Raw genomic sequence first — 14,878 nt, forward strand, 5'->3', positions numbered from 1 at the left:
AGTGGAGGGCAGAAGGCATGTCGCTGACCCAGCCATCACACACGATGTTGGAGGGGACAGAAAGGTCCACTCTAGGGGGCTTCCAACCCTTCCTCGTCAGCGTCCTCACAACTTCCCTGTGCCCAAATGGGGCTGAGATCACTGAAGGGAGAGGACGTCTAGGGAACATTTCATTAACCCCCAGTCATCCTCTGTTGTTGACAAAGGGTAGACAATCAGAGGAAGCCTTCTGAGGCTGAAGGGATGCAGAACCTCACCAATGAAATGACAACCCAAACCAAAGGAATAGACTTAGGGAAATTAACTTACAGCCCAGGTTTTTGTCAGCCTGAAGATGGGTGCACTTTGTAATGCTGACACCACAGACATGAGAGAATGAAGGTTGTTGAGTTCTAGAAGTTTCTGAAAAAAAGATATGGAATAGATTATTTTGTTGCTATAAACAACAGAAAAACACGCTCAAGTGTTACCAAATGTCATATTTATGAAATTTAATTACGCTTAAAAATATCTCCTGTAGAAAATACAGTTCTAGGAAGTTCATAGAAACCATATGCTCTTTGTCTTTCAAATTGTGAAAAGGTGAGTCTGCATCGAAACCATTTGCAAAATTTCATAAGCTGACAATCTGGTTGCTGGACAGAAATGTGGCTCAGGATAAGGCTGGACACTGCCTTTTATGTCCTTCGTCTGGATGAATCTGAAGGGTCCCGGCAGCTCTTATAAAGTGAACCCTGAGCTGTGCCAGCCACGTCAGCGTGGGTCTTTTGTGATCGTCTCAACCCCCGGAAGGAAAGCGGCCGAGGACAGAGGTCCTCCATCAGCACCGTCCCTCTCAGCTGGGCGGACAGAGCTCGGGCTTCCTAACCTTGACCACGCACCTTTGAACCAGCCCCTGAATTAGTGGGAACATTTGGATTCAATTCAGTCTCAGACAAGTTCCTTACTATGCTCCACAGAAGGAGACGCACTCGAGAGTAGTGCAGAAAAACATAATTGGTCTGTTCTTGGTTTTGTGCTGAGGGAAACCTGCTAACAGGACTGAGGTTCCCCTTCTCATTCTTGGGAGTCAGTGAAGTTTGGGTGCAGCGAGCAGGCTCCAGGGAACCGAGACCCTGGTTCCAAGCCGGCTCCCACTGGCTGTGCGCCATCAGGACCTGTGTGTCATCAGGAAGCTACCTGATCCCTCTGAGCCTTGGCGTCCTTCCTCATATCTAACATGAGCATGTTGGCTGCCGGAGACCGTGCGTACACACAGCCTAGACCGGCGCCCGGCACCAGGGTGTGCGCTCAGTGCCATGCGAACGGCTCATGCTCATTCTTTGCCAGGGAGGCTGGGCATCCCCCTACTGTCACTTGTCTTGGGTCCTCCCAAGCTCAGACGCCGCTTCGTCTACTAGGTCTTTCCTGACCATGTTCCCAAATCTGGGAAGGTTGGGGACCCCATCTGTCTGTCCCCACAGCAGTCTGAACTTCTCCTTAGCTCACCGGACAGCACTTGCTTTCACTCTCCTCTCTCACCCTTGCACCATGTTCCCTGAGAGCAGGGACAAAGTTGTATCTGCCATCGTGTCTCTAGGACCTAGTACAGCACATAGTAGGGCCTGGTAAAATGAATGAATAAATGAAAAGCCCTTATGCCTAGTCTTCATGGCTCTGTTCCCACTTGGAGAGTCCCCCCTTCATTTCACACATCTTACAGCATTCTCTAATTGCTTCCTGTGTGTAATAATAGCGTCTCTGCAGGGACTAAATCTCTTCCTGTGTATCTGAATTGCTCTGCCTGCCACAGAATTTCTTTAGAGCTGAAGGCATGCTGGGAGATTATGTAATCCACCTCTTTCATTGTATAGATGGGAAACCACGGCCCAGAGAAAGGAGGGGGCCCACGTGGGAACGTTCCCAGGGCACAGCACAGAGTGATGACCCACCATCAAAGATGGCAGAGATTAAGGAGGGAACAGTTTAGGTTCCTTGGGTGGGGACCATGAATTCACTTCCAAGCTGAAAGCACCAGGTGGGCAGGACCTTAATCCTACTTTCTCACAGGGCCCAGCGTGACCTCAATAAGAGCAGCCAGTGTAGTTAAGCCTAGCCTGGGCCCACATACTTCGGATGCACAAGACATACGTGTCCGTCGGGCCTGACGTGCTTACAGACAGACGCACTTAACCTTTCCATGAGGGGCAGAGAGCAGCTCCCTGGGGGCAGAGAGACATGCTCCCTGACTCTGTGGGGCCCTGGGCATGGATGCCTCTCCAAGCCTCCCCTTCCTCCTCTGGAAACGGGATGATAATAATGCGAGCACGAAACAGTCATTTCAGGAAAGCACCTGCTGTGGTGCCAGTCTCATGAGGGGCCTCGTGCAGGTCAGCTGGCCTAGAGCACGGGTGGGAAAACAACATGCGCACACCGAGAAACCAGAAAGCATGGGACCAGACAGAACCGTGCTCTGCTGGCAGTCAGGCAAGCCCGGGGTCGGGGGCAGTGGATGGGGAGGAACTGGTCCGCGGGATCCCAGCCTAGGCTGGCAGACATGAGGAAGAGGAGGGGAGAGGTAGGATGCAGACATGAGCCTGGGACCCAACAACTGACACAAACAGAACCCATCAGGCTCAGGCCAGGGGGCAAGGGGTGGGAGTGGGGGCAGCAGGGTCATCCGCCCAGCCCTTAGGCTCAGGATGGGTGGGTTGAGCTCTGCTGACTGGGGACAAAACTGCAGGATGTGATGGCATCACAAACATCAATGCTAACTAAGCCCATCAACCCCGGGCACTGGCTAAATCTGAAGTAGGATGGCGAGATCCCGGGGGAGCCCCTGGGGCCTTGTGGAGAGTGTGAAAGGCCAAAGGGAATGGCTGGCTGCCAATGTGAGTGGGGCTGAGAGGCCGGGTGGGCAGCCAGGCGGGTCTCACCGCTGCCTCTGCCAAGGGAGATCAGGTCACAGACCCGGCGTGAACCCTGCCCCCCAGGCCCAGAGTAAAGCTGCTCCCAATTATTGAGGAAACACATTTTCGAGACAAAGAAAGGAAAGGAAAGGAAGGGGAGGAAAAAAATAGCTTACCTTGGCTATTTTCACAAAATGGCTCAGGATTTCTGCCCTTATTTTTAAAGTCTGTGCTGTTAGAATTTCTCGTACAACCCAAAAACTGACCTGTAGAGTCAAATACACATACACAGACACACACATACACCAGAAAAGCTGTTAAATGCCAGGCCAACCATGTCACCCTTGCCCACCACTGTTACGGGATTTCCAAGAGGCTGAGACACCGGGAGAGCACAGCCGGTGACATGTGGCCAAGGTTCCTTTATGACCCCGGTTCTGCAAAGGGGTCCCGTGTCCTCAGCACCACCTCTCCAACATACACAGTACTTTTACTGTCACCCAGGGGAGTTATTGGGCCTCTCCGACATGAGTCTCTCTGAAGGTGCTGCAGGGAATTTTGCGATGAATCAGCCAGGATTCCTGCTCAGAAGGATTCCAGTTGTGGGGAGACCACGGGTGGACGGATGGATGAATGGATGGACAAATGGCCAACGGGATGGGCATACCGGCAATACCCCCCAGGAGATCCATATCGCCAGCCAGGCCCAAGACAAGAAGGATTTACCAATATTGACACAATTGTAAGAATTTCATTTTCTAGGATAGGTTCACCCAAATACTCATCTATAATAAATGACACAAAAGCGTCTTTCAAAGATCCAAAAAGCAGTGCAGGTTAAGGGGCCTGTTTCTCGAGACAGCAGATGCCAAAAGGATATATTGGTCCTGTTGAACATCATTCATGCTACACCTCTCACAAAAATGAACATCCCTGAACCCCTGAATCCTTTGGTGGGAACAAGGAAGTCATCTACCAGTGTCCGTTGACTCGCACGACACCTCAGTGAACACAGAAGAGGCTTCATGCCAAGAAACTCTGGGAAGTGGTTAGTGTTCTTGCTTCTGCTTCACTATTTTAACAACGGTTTGGTGTGAAACCCAGATGCCCACGAATGCAATAGCACTGCAGAGCAGGTGGAGAGCTGGGCAGTGTGGGGATGTGTGGAATTAAGAGGAAGGCAAGGCACTGAAAACCTCTAAGTTTTACAAAGAAAAAAAATAGGTAAGAATATTCCAGAGTTAACATAGGTGTGTTTACTGCTGCAACCAAATGTATTCTCTTTACTGAAATACTGTTATTTTTCAGTGAGAAAACAAGGAAAGAGTAACCAAGAATCAAAACTTTGCTTTTCATATTAAGCAGAAATATCACAGAAAAGTTTTCTCAGCATAATTATCTGTGGTTGCCTCCAGGACATGCCCGGGTTTCCACAGAATCATTTTTTCCAAGGAATTGCCTAAAATTAAGTTCAGACTCAAATGTTTGCTAGCCAGTTACGGAAGAAAGATATTCTGACACCAAGTGATATACCCATAAACCTTATATTTTAATACATGCACATGTTTATGCTACAAACCTGAAGTGTGATCGTTTATATGTACTGTATAAGTTAATAGATTCCTGTGTGCCAAAAACCTCACAAATACTTTAGACGTAATTAGGGAACGTGGCAGCACGGTGTACAGAGGCAAGTCTGGGTCAGTTGAATTCAACAGACTTTCATGAAGCCCTACTGTGTGCGGGCTCAGGGCACTGTGAGCCCAGACCCTGCCTGACATGGAGGTGATCAAAGGAGGAGGCAGGTCCTCCAGAAATTGCCATATCAAAAGGCAGCTGGTGATGGGGCCTGAACTGGAATACGGGGGAGCTGAACAGGAGTATGGGGGCCTGGACTGGAGTACGGGGGAAGTGATGACAGAGGAAGCCTTCTTGGAGGCGGCAGGCCTTGAAACCTGGGTGGACTTGAAACAGGTAAAGATAGGGTTGAGGCGTGGCTGTATACGCCACGGCCAAGGAGAGCTGCACAGGCCAGGCTGCCAGGACTGGTGTTGCACGTGCTCTGTGGGGTGGGGTAAAGATGGAGACTGAAGCTGAAGAGGAGAGCGAAGGCCAGATTGTGGGCATCTGGAGCAACAAGGTGAGGAGAAGAACCCAAGACACTGATACCTGGGGAGCGTCCCAGAGCCTTGTGCGCAAAGGAATGACAGACAGCTTAGATTCTTCAGCAGGGACCCCACCAGGACAGCGGTGCAGTGGTCTGAGTGAGAGACGGGAGGCCTGAGCGGGGGCCATGAGGAAGCAGATGGAGAGAAGGGGCCGGTAAGAAAGATGTTACAAAGGTAGGACCATCAGGTTTAAACATTCTTATTCTCTTTTCTAACTACAAAATTTAAGAGAAGATTAGTGCAGAAAACAAGGGAAACAGAGAAAAGCACAAAAGATAAATCATTTGCAACCTCATTCTCACATCCAGACCACAGCGAGCAACAATGCGCTGTGTACCCTTCTTGTCTTTTTTCCCACACATAGAACGGACGTCTGTCTTTTTCCATTCAATTGATAATTATTAATCATAGTATCATAAAGTGAATAGTCTTCTACAACATAATTTGTAGCAGCTGCCAAGTATCTCATCTTAGGGCTGTATTATCATTAAGTAACCCTATTTTGAGCAGGTTATTTCTAATTATTTTGGTGTAATAAACAGTGCTGTAGTGAACATACTTATATACACATTTTTAATTAAGATCTTAGGATAAATTCCTGTAAAGTGGAGTGAATAAAAGTATGTGCACCTTTTTTCAAAAGTTATATAAAAATCTTGGCCTCCAAAAGGTCTGTTTGTTTATCCATCAACAAGTTTCAGCAGATCTATGTTCCCACACACAGGCAAATGCCAGTTATTACTGCTCTTTTTTTCTTTACCAACCTAATGGACAAAGTAATGTCTCACTGTTTCTATTTTGCATTTCTATCATGACTCTCAGTTAACTTTTTTTTTTTTTGCACTTTGTTTTCAGGGGTTTTTTTGGTTACAAATATTTATAGGTCATTTGAACTATTGGCCTTGTGAACACCTGCTCAGGTCCTTCACCTGGCTTTCTATTGGGATATCCGTCCTCTTACTATTGATTAGTAAATGGTCTTTGTATAGTAAAGAAAATACATTAACCCTTTGTGAGTCATATATTGTACCAAGAGTGTGGAGAAGTTGGTACTCTTGTACACTGTTTTGGGGAATATAAATTCATAGGACCATTCTGAAGAACAACTTAAATATGTCTTTCAAAATGGTAAAGCTATATGCTCGCTAGAATATTTATTTTACGAATATACAGAAATTTAAAGGAGCATCTGTATAAGGGTTCACTGAAGCACTATTTATAAAGCAAAAGAATAGAAAAGAAAATGCCCATCAATAGGGAACTGATATCATAAATAATACTTTCACCTCAAACTTTCCAAGAAAGTTGCTATGCAAGGAAGTGGGTGAAGCTAAGCTCCACCTTCATGAGGGCAAAATATCCACATAAATTACTTGGAATTTTTTTGTACAGGAGTTTTGTCCTGTCTCCTCCACTTCTTTGTTCCATCATTTATTTATGTCAGAATGGACTCACATGTATTTATCTTATACGTTGTGTTATGAGCCAGGATGATACTATTTATTTTGTTGCTCAGATTGTTCCAGCTTTGGCCACTGAGAGCTCTTTCAGGTTGGCTCCCGTGTCTCCCCTTTGACACCCCCCCAGCATTGCTTCAGTCGTTTGCTTGTTTGTCTGAGCACTTCCTTACTTTCTGACTCTATAAGATGCTACAGGCTCATCCTGTCCATTTCTTGCCGCGGTTCTAAACCAGACATTTCTCCAAGGAGACTTGGTTCCTTTTAGTCGATATTCAGTGGTATTAGAAACCAAGACCAGGTGCTAGGAGTGCTTATTGCCATCAAGGTATCGTTTCTAGGCCCTCTCAGCTGGCAGAGCAAGGGTGTGCGTGTGTGTGTGTGTGTGTGTGTGTGTGTGTACGTGTGTGTACTAACCCGTGTAACACATATCTATAAATATTTCTATATGTACCCATCTGTATCTATATTAAACTAACTATGAGTTTATACTGATGTCTCCAACTCCAATCCATCGCCATATGGACCAACCCCTCCAGCCACCCCCTTCTCACCTTTTTCCCTGGGAGCCATTGTTCTAAGCATCACCTCCACCTGCTTTTTGAACCTCCTCACATCTACCACTCAAGCGGCGACACCCCACCTTCCATTTACATCCCCACAAAACTGCTCTTGCTGAGCTCACCAGCACACCCACACTGTCTAGTTCAAAGGACTCTTTTTCAGTCCTACCTTACTTGACCCATTCTCGAAACACTGATTGGAGGCACCGCCCTTTGGGTGTCCTTCCGGCCCCCAGGCTGCTCTTTCTCAGCCCCCTCTCCTCGGCCTATCCCTTAAATGGCAGCGATCCTCAGGTTCTCACTTGGGCCTGTTTCACCGGGATGGTCTCATCGACTCCTGTGGCTTTGAACCCAGACGACTCTAGTATCTGCATCTCCAAGGCCAGACCTGTCCCCTGGCTTCCAGACTCAAATGTCTAATTTCCTGCTGCAGAGTCCAGCCCACGTATCCAAACCTAGGTCATCTCCTCCTCTGACTCCTTCTGAATTCACGATCTCACAGGCCGGTGCTGCCAGGTCACAAAGGAGGACCCCCTTGCTCTTCCCTGTCACCTCCCTCCACATCCTGGCATCACCATGAATCCAGCAACTTCACATTTCTAGCCTTCACCTGGATTAAAGGAGCAGATTATGATCCAGTCTCCTGGCCTCCCTGCCAACAGCCCACACCTCTCCGCTGGTTTCCCCGTCCTAGCACTGGTCCCCCTGGGCTGGAAGCACCTCCATCACGTCTGTCTCCCACACCAGACTAGATGCTAACAATGGCTGCGGTTATATCTAGTGAACTGTTCATGCCCCTGAACCTAGCACGGAGCCTGGTATGTGTTCAGTAGATGTCTATTAAACAAACAAATGCATATAACCAGAGTAATAAGCCTCAAATGAAAGTGGGTTTATATAATGGGGAAAGAATAATTGTTCAGAGGTAGCATTTGGAAGGGCGAATGCTAACACTGTCTCCCAGACCTACAATAAATGAGGTCTGGAAGAACAGGAATCGTGTTTAGAAAAAACAGGAGGCCCCACAGTACAGGCAACTCACCAGCTATGTGACCTTGAGCAAAATGCTTCACTTGCCCAAGCCTCTGTTTCCTCATCCATAAAATGGGTTTAGAATATCTACCTCAGTGGACTATGTGAAAACTGAATTAGATAATGCAGATAAAATGCTTAGCATAGTATCTGACTCAGTAAGCGGAACCTGGTGCTCAATAAATGTTTTCTAGATAGTTGCAATTAAAACCGAGAGGAAGTGGAAACAGTCAGTGACCACGCTGATGACGCGTGAGAGTTCAGAGGGCAGACAGGACTTGACAGCATGGACAGAGCAGAGAGCTCAGAGAAGGACGGAAGAGGGTCTGCAGTGGGCACCTGTGTTTTCCTTCCTGCCCATCATTCTCGGCTTCTTCCTGTCAGAGCACCCTGACTTTCCCTGAGGAACTGCCACTCCTCCACTCTCGGTCCACGTGGCCTGTCCCCTACCCCCACCCGCCACCACCACCTCTATGGGAAGCCCTGTTTCTGAGACCTTGCCAAACACAGCCTCCCGTCTTCCTGGTCAGAGTGATTGGATCAGGATGGACAGATGGGACACAAGCCAGGCAATCAGAGGCCCTGAGTCTCAATTACACAACATCAGAAGATAGAGCTACTGAAACAGAGGCAGGACTTGTCTTCTGGGGCTGCCCTCAGAATAAGATGAGCTGGGAGCGGATGGCAGCCGTCTTGCACCCACAGAGGAGGGGGCTGCCTGAGAGGGGAGCCAGCGCAGAAGAAAGCAGAACCTGAAGGTGGAGTGCCAAGGTCAGCTGGTGCTGTAGGAGCGCCCTAGCAACATGAGACGTCTAATCGCTCCCTGGACTCTGTTACAGGAGCCACTGAGGCAAGTTTGAGCTGGGGTTTCAGTCATTAGGAACTACGTGTACATATGAGTCCACGAAAACAGTTAAAGCGCTCCTCCAGGGCAAAGTGTTGGGACCCTTTTGGCCCTGTCTAATCTCCGTTAACATATAACTGTCCTGAGACTCAGAGGAAGGGACTTGCCCAAGGCCTCAAAGCAAACTGGCAGCAGTGTCAGAACTGGAACCGAGTCCTCACCGCGCCCTCCTCCTCTTTTCCTAATTCTTCAGCATCTTCCCGACACAGTCCCAACCCTACAGCCAGCAAGTAGGCCCAGGCTAACTGCTGTCAGCTCACAGCCCCCACCGCCCTGCACCGTTTTTCAAAGCTAACATTACTTGTTTACTATGTGTCAAGTGCTGATCTAACCTTTTACATACATGATTCTCACTGAATCTTCAAACCCACTTGAAACAACTGTCCCTGTTTTATAAATAAGCGTCATACAGCTAACAAGTTGTACAGCTGGGACGCAAATCCAGGTCTTTTCCTGCATATTCCCTGCAACCACAGCTTCTCAGCCTGCTGTCCACAGACCGCTCACCTGTTCCTGCACAGACTTCAGCGCTAGGAACAGCAAACCCGCTAAAATTAAATTAAATGCAAAATTATGTACCTGCGGGTTTATCTGGGGGCAGTTTCCTATATGATATTATCAGACTCTCAAAAGAACCCATGATCCAAAAAAGGCTGGGAACTTCTGGGTTTTATGGTAAACTCCTTGGGGCCAAGACACAGGCCTGGCCTGTAACAGACACTTAGTGACCTTGGCCAAGCTCTTCCATCTCAGCCATTCTATGAACAAATCCCAAGGGACTCGGGCCCCAGGGAGAAGCAGGCGGGCCCGCAGGAGCTGACCAGGACCCTGGCCGCTGGGTTTCTGGTTTGGCCAAAAGGAGCCTCAAATCCCCTGGCAACTTCGTTCCAAGCAGCTGATCTTCACATTCCCCAGTCTTTCTCCCTAAAAGGTTTGGATGCCTATTGCATGCCAGACACTGTGCGAAGAGCTCTTCATGTGTCACGTGTGCGGACTGCTACTCTTCTCGTTTACAGATAAGGAAGACAAGGCTCAGAAAGGTAAGTGACCTGCTTTCCTTTATCTGGAGTCTGATGAGGAGCCTGTTCTCACATATGGAAGGCTGCCAGGAAGGGATGCCAATCCAGTCACCTCACAGACAGCAGCGCGGTGGCTGCCCAGGCCTGGCCACTGGCCAGCTGTCCACTCGGAGCCACCAGGGCTGTGTCCAGAAGCTGCTTGGTCTGAGTAGCGGACAGGAAGGAAGACCATTTCTCAGAGCACTTTTGGGAAAAGGCGACTTTACTCTGGCTCGCTTCACTGGTCTGATCTGCACACAACGCATTTGTTCCCCAAACGAGCTGCACCGCCCTGTGCCAAGCTGACCTGGCCTCCGCGTGCAAAGCAGATTACATCAGAGCCCCGCGTGGCCCTCCTCCGGGGAGCGCTGCGGCCGGTCGGAGGCAGAACGGAGCTGGCTCCTAGTCAGACAGTTTGCTAAGGAAACTATGAGTCCCCTGGTAGTGTATGCACATCTGGTTTTCTTGTTTTTGTTTTTGTTTTGTTTTTTAAAAAAAGACTAAGCTCAGTTGAAAAGGAAAAGATTTTGAAAAGAAATAAAACAGAAATAAAAGGTTTCAGAACTTCCCTTTTCAAAACAAACGGTGCGCAGCCCCCCTCCCCCTCCCCCCACCCCACAGACATATCCAGGCCTTTCTAGTTCCTACTGCATCTCACAGAACAACAATAATGCTAACGCCAGCCTTGATCGTAGGGCCGCAGGCTGGGGCTCCCTGAGTCTCCTGCTGGACTCAGGGTGGTGGCTGAGGCTGGGGAGGCCTGGACAGGCTGACAAACGGCGATGCAGAGGCCCAGCATTTCTGAGAGGGAAGGCCCAGCTGCAGAGAAGGCCCAAAGGGAACCCAGGCCCATCCCAGAGGTCCAATCACGCACGTTATGCAACCTCTAGGCCAATGCCCTCATGTGACACCAGAAAAACAAGAAGGAAAACTGTCCACAGCACCATTTTGGTGTCTGATCTACCCGAGGGGGTCCTGCAAAAGTCTGGGTTCTGGCAGATCTGGCTGGGTAGTCAGAAGCCCACCCCACTCGGCTGGTCCAAGGCCCCCTCATAATTCTAATAAGTAGGGATGCAGATCTTATACCTGGAGCAAAGGTTCTGGTTGGACCAAGTCAGTTTATAGTGGTACGTATGGGGCCAGAGACCAGGCCATCAGGAATTCAAAGAAATTCAAATGAAGAAGTGTTTCCTGAGCACCTCATTCATTCACTCCACGTATGTGTCCTGGGGTCTACCGGACGCCTGACACTGGGCAAGGAGTGAGGGACGCCGGGACGAACAAGGTGCACATAATCCCTGCCCTCCTGGAGCCCACACACTGGTGAGGAAGATGGAGACCAATGAGTTACACATAATGAGGGAGGATGAGTAAAGGGCCACACGTGAAGACCTTATACAGGCTGGGGATTCACAGAAGACCCTCCCCCCCGCCAAAGAAGTGACATTCTGGCTGAGCTCTGACTGGGCGGGCGCTGAACAGGGAAGAAGAATTCTGAGCAGAGAAGACAGTGCGCATGGGGCCTGACTGGACAAAGATATGAAGTACCGGGAAAGAGAAGGAAGGCCAGGGTGGCAGAAGCCCACAGAGCTGGCGGGGAGGCAGAGATGAGGCTGGAGGGGTAGAGAAGCCAGCCCTATCATGCAGGACCTTGTGGGGCAATTGAGGTGCTTGAACCTTAGCTTACGTGGAATTGGAGATCACGGAAGCAATGTAAACACAGGAAAGATGGGTTCAGTTCTACCTGCTGTGTGAAAAAAGGGATGCGATGGCACAAGAATGGATGAAGGTAGGGGGTCAGGAAGAAGGGTCTAGACCTGGGGCCAGGTGCGCGGGACTGAACCCTGGCAGGGCTCCCAGCCTCCAGGGGACGACACTGCTTCCTGGACAGTCACATGCAAAGGGTGTTGCTTACCTGGTTGAACCTCCGGGTAAAGGCCACAACATTTGGGGCGAGACTATGTTTCTCCTTCTTACTCCATCCACAGCTGGCTAGTTCCTAGGAAGCAAAGAGTCAAATTCAACAGTGATACAAACACACCAGGGGCATCTAATTGGAATGGGACCTAAAGGTGGGGAAGGACTGAGCCTTGGTGGGAGAGGATACCCTCCTCCGGAGAGGAGGGCCGGGTCTCTAGGTAGGGGTGCTTCCTGGGACCCCCCCACCCCCCAGCCCAGAGGAGAGGAGGAGTAACGGGATACTTTCTCCACAACTCCAGCCACATTTCCCAGGACTTCTGTGCCAAAATATTCTTAACCCCACCACTGCCACTCTGCCAGCTCCCATGGGACCAGAAGTCCCTTCTGAATGCCAAGTGTCTGAGAGAGAACATAATGTTTTAACTAGTGGGACTCATCCACCCAGGCAAACCTAAAATTTAAATCTGGCTGAAGAATCTCAGAGTTCCTCAGCTACGTGACGGCCTCCATTCCTGGAGTCAGGAAGTCTCGGGTCCAAGTCCACTGCATCAGAGAAGCTTCTGGGATTATCTCATTCCTTCCTGAAGATGGCCCCTCCCATCTCCCATATAACCAAAAGGTGGAAGGAGAGGTTCCTTTTAATATCTTCTTCAGGGGCCTTGTCTCTTTTCTTCCAATAGGTTTAGCATTATAATTTGATCAAATGACCTAAATTTTACCTATCAGTGAGGCTGGTTTCTACTATCCAAGGGAGATAACAGAGCAATCTAATGGGATTACCTGGGGGGCTGGGGGTGGTAGATGGTGTATGAAAGCACCAAGCAAAAGCCACTATCCAATGCCTAGCATTGTTAGCCTGTGCCCTGGGGAGCCCTAGCAGAGAATGGAGGAAAGGGTAGATTCAAAAATTCTCTACTCCTAAGTTACAAAACCACCTTTTAATTCATACCAGGCTTTGGTATTACTAATAACGTTATTTTGCCACACACCTGGAACTTTTATAAGATGGTTAGTGAGAGCTAGCTGCCCACCAGCTGGAGCAGACACAGATGCGGGCCTGCTAGGAAGGCAGGGGAGCAGCGGGGACGGCTGAAGGCAAGGCGCTGGCTGAGAAGTGAGTTACGGCCGTTTGCCGTGCCCTTCAAACCTTCAAATGCACCTCGGGACCAAACTATAAACCACAGACAGGCACTTGTGGGAAGCCTAGCTGAAGGCGATGGACAGCTCTGGATACAAGATGAATGAACTGCACTTGAGAACGAATGGGAACCCATCAGGAGCTAAGAAACACAGCCCCCCTTCCTGGCTGCCTCTTCTGTAGGTGGTACCGTCGCCCTCCCAGTTACTCACAGGAGAAAACACAACCCTGCCACATCCTTCACCCTCACAGTTTAGACCCCAAGTAACAGTAATGACAACGATATTAACTAACGCTACAGTTATCAAGAATCCCACACATGCCAGGTGCTGGGCAAGGCATTTCACGTGTCACCTCATGTACGGGTAATTCTCACCACTTCCGTTTTAACAAAGAGGAAAGGGGATCAGTGTTACTCATTTTCTTAATGCGCACTTTAATTCCACTTCTTTTCAAAAAATACACATGAAATCTCTGAGATGCAGAATTTACCTCTGTTCACCACGATTCTCTCATTCTGAAAATGTACACTGGAGTCTCTTTTCAAACGTATATTTGACCTACCTCAGTGACATTTACTTCTCCCACCCTGTCCCACCTTCAGAACATGTATTTTAATCATTTTGCAAACATATATTATTGCCTTTTCTATGTTTGATTGTGAGGACAAGAGCCTCTGTCCCCTGCGGATTCCAAAGCCAGTCCCAGAAAGGTGTGGGTTATAATCAGATGTAAAAGAGAATTCATAAAACTGATACGCAAGGACTGAGGTGTGGTTGTTGCCCATTTTCCAGCTGAGAGTTGCTCCCTTTGTTTTCTTCCTGAATTCTTTAATAAACAGCAAAAGTTATATACATATACGTGTATGTGTGCACGCGTGCGTACATTTCATGAGAACCTGTGGTCTTATTTCCACACCGTAACTTAGGAAAGCATCCTGAAAGGGAGCAGAGTGGCCCTTCCCCTTAGACCAGGGGTGTCCAAACTTTTTTCAACGTTTTTCACCAAGGGCCGTATGCGGTAAAATACACAAACAGCCGGGCCATTCAACAGAGGTGAAGTACGTATTGCCTCACCTGGTTTATTTAAGTAAATACATTTTTGGAATTTACTGCGGGCCAATTAACAATGGCTTGCGGGCCGCAGTTTGGACACCCCTGCCTTAGACAGACCCGGGTCACATCCTGGCCCTCCAAACACCAGCTGCGTGATGCTTCTCTTCTCGGAACCTCAATTTTCTCATCTTAAAATGAGTATGCTACTATTTTTATCTGTGAAGCTCGTCATGACAACTAAGTGAGATTAAAACACGCCAGCACCCAGCACGTGAAAAGTACGTAACAGCGGTTATCGCCCCACCTCTTCCCAGGGTCATGCTGCTGTAACCCAACCATCCTCTTCCTTCTCCCACACCACACTCCTGTTGCCGTCTTGACTTATTTAAAAATCTATGACTAGTTCCCTTTCATTTTGCCGATGGCATGCAGGCAGGTACTTAATACATCTGCCCTGAATGTATTTGATTTGAACATTCCTGAGACCCTGATACAAACACTATCTGTGCAGTTCTTGCGTCTGGACAATTCCCTAAGGAAGCGTTTGCACTGGAAGACACATAACATTTAAAATTAAAACCTCCACAGAGTAAAACGTCGTGGAAGAGGTTCCCTGATAAAATGGAAGGCAAAGGACTTAGAGCCAAGAGACCTTGCTCCAAATCCCAGCCCACTTATTTCCTGCGTGACCTCGG

General features: G+C 48.7%; 1 protein-coding gene across 12 annotated transcripts in view; it reads right to left on the bottom strand.

The window, feature by feature from the left end:
- The window catches only part of RALGPS1 (Ral GEF with PH domain and SH3 binding motif 1), a 289,205-nt gene that overhangs the window by 150,057 nt on the left and 124,270 nt on the right, over window positions 1-14,878 (bottom strand). For 10 of the 12 annotated variants that reach the window (XM_088793588.1, XM_074331044.2, XM_074331047.2 and 7 more), the window contains 3 exons: window positions 11,986-12,069; window positions 3,065-3,154; window positions 310-402 (listed from right to left, as the gene is read on the bottom strand). In XM_088793588.1, the coding sequence (XP_088649714.1) occupies window positions 310-402; window positions 3,065-3,154; window positions 11,986-12,069 (267 nt within the window). The remainder of the gene's footprint in view (window positions 1-309; window positions 403-3,064; window positions 3,155-11,985; window positions 12,070-14,878) is intronic. The other 2 variants (XM_074331045.2, XM_074331043.2) reach the window with 1 other exon arrangement.

The sequence above is a fragment of the Rhinolophus sinicus genome, chromosome 16 (assembly GCF_057876585.1).
Source record: "Rhinolophus sinicus isolate RSI-liver-muscle chromosome 16, RSI-T2T, whole genome shotgun sequence".
Taxonomy (NCBI): Eukaryota; Metazoa; Chordata; class Mammalia; order Chiroptera; family Rhinolophidae; genus Rhinolophus; species Rhinolophus sinicus.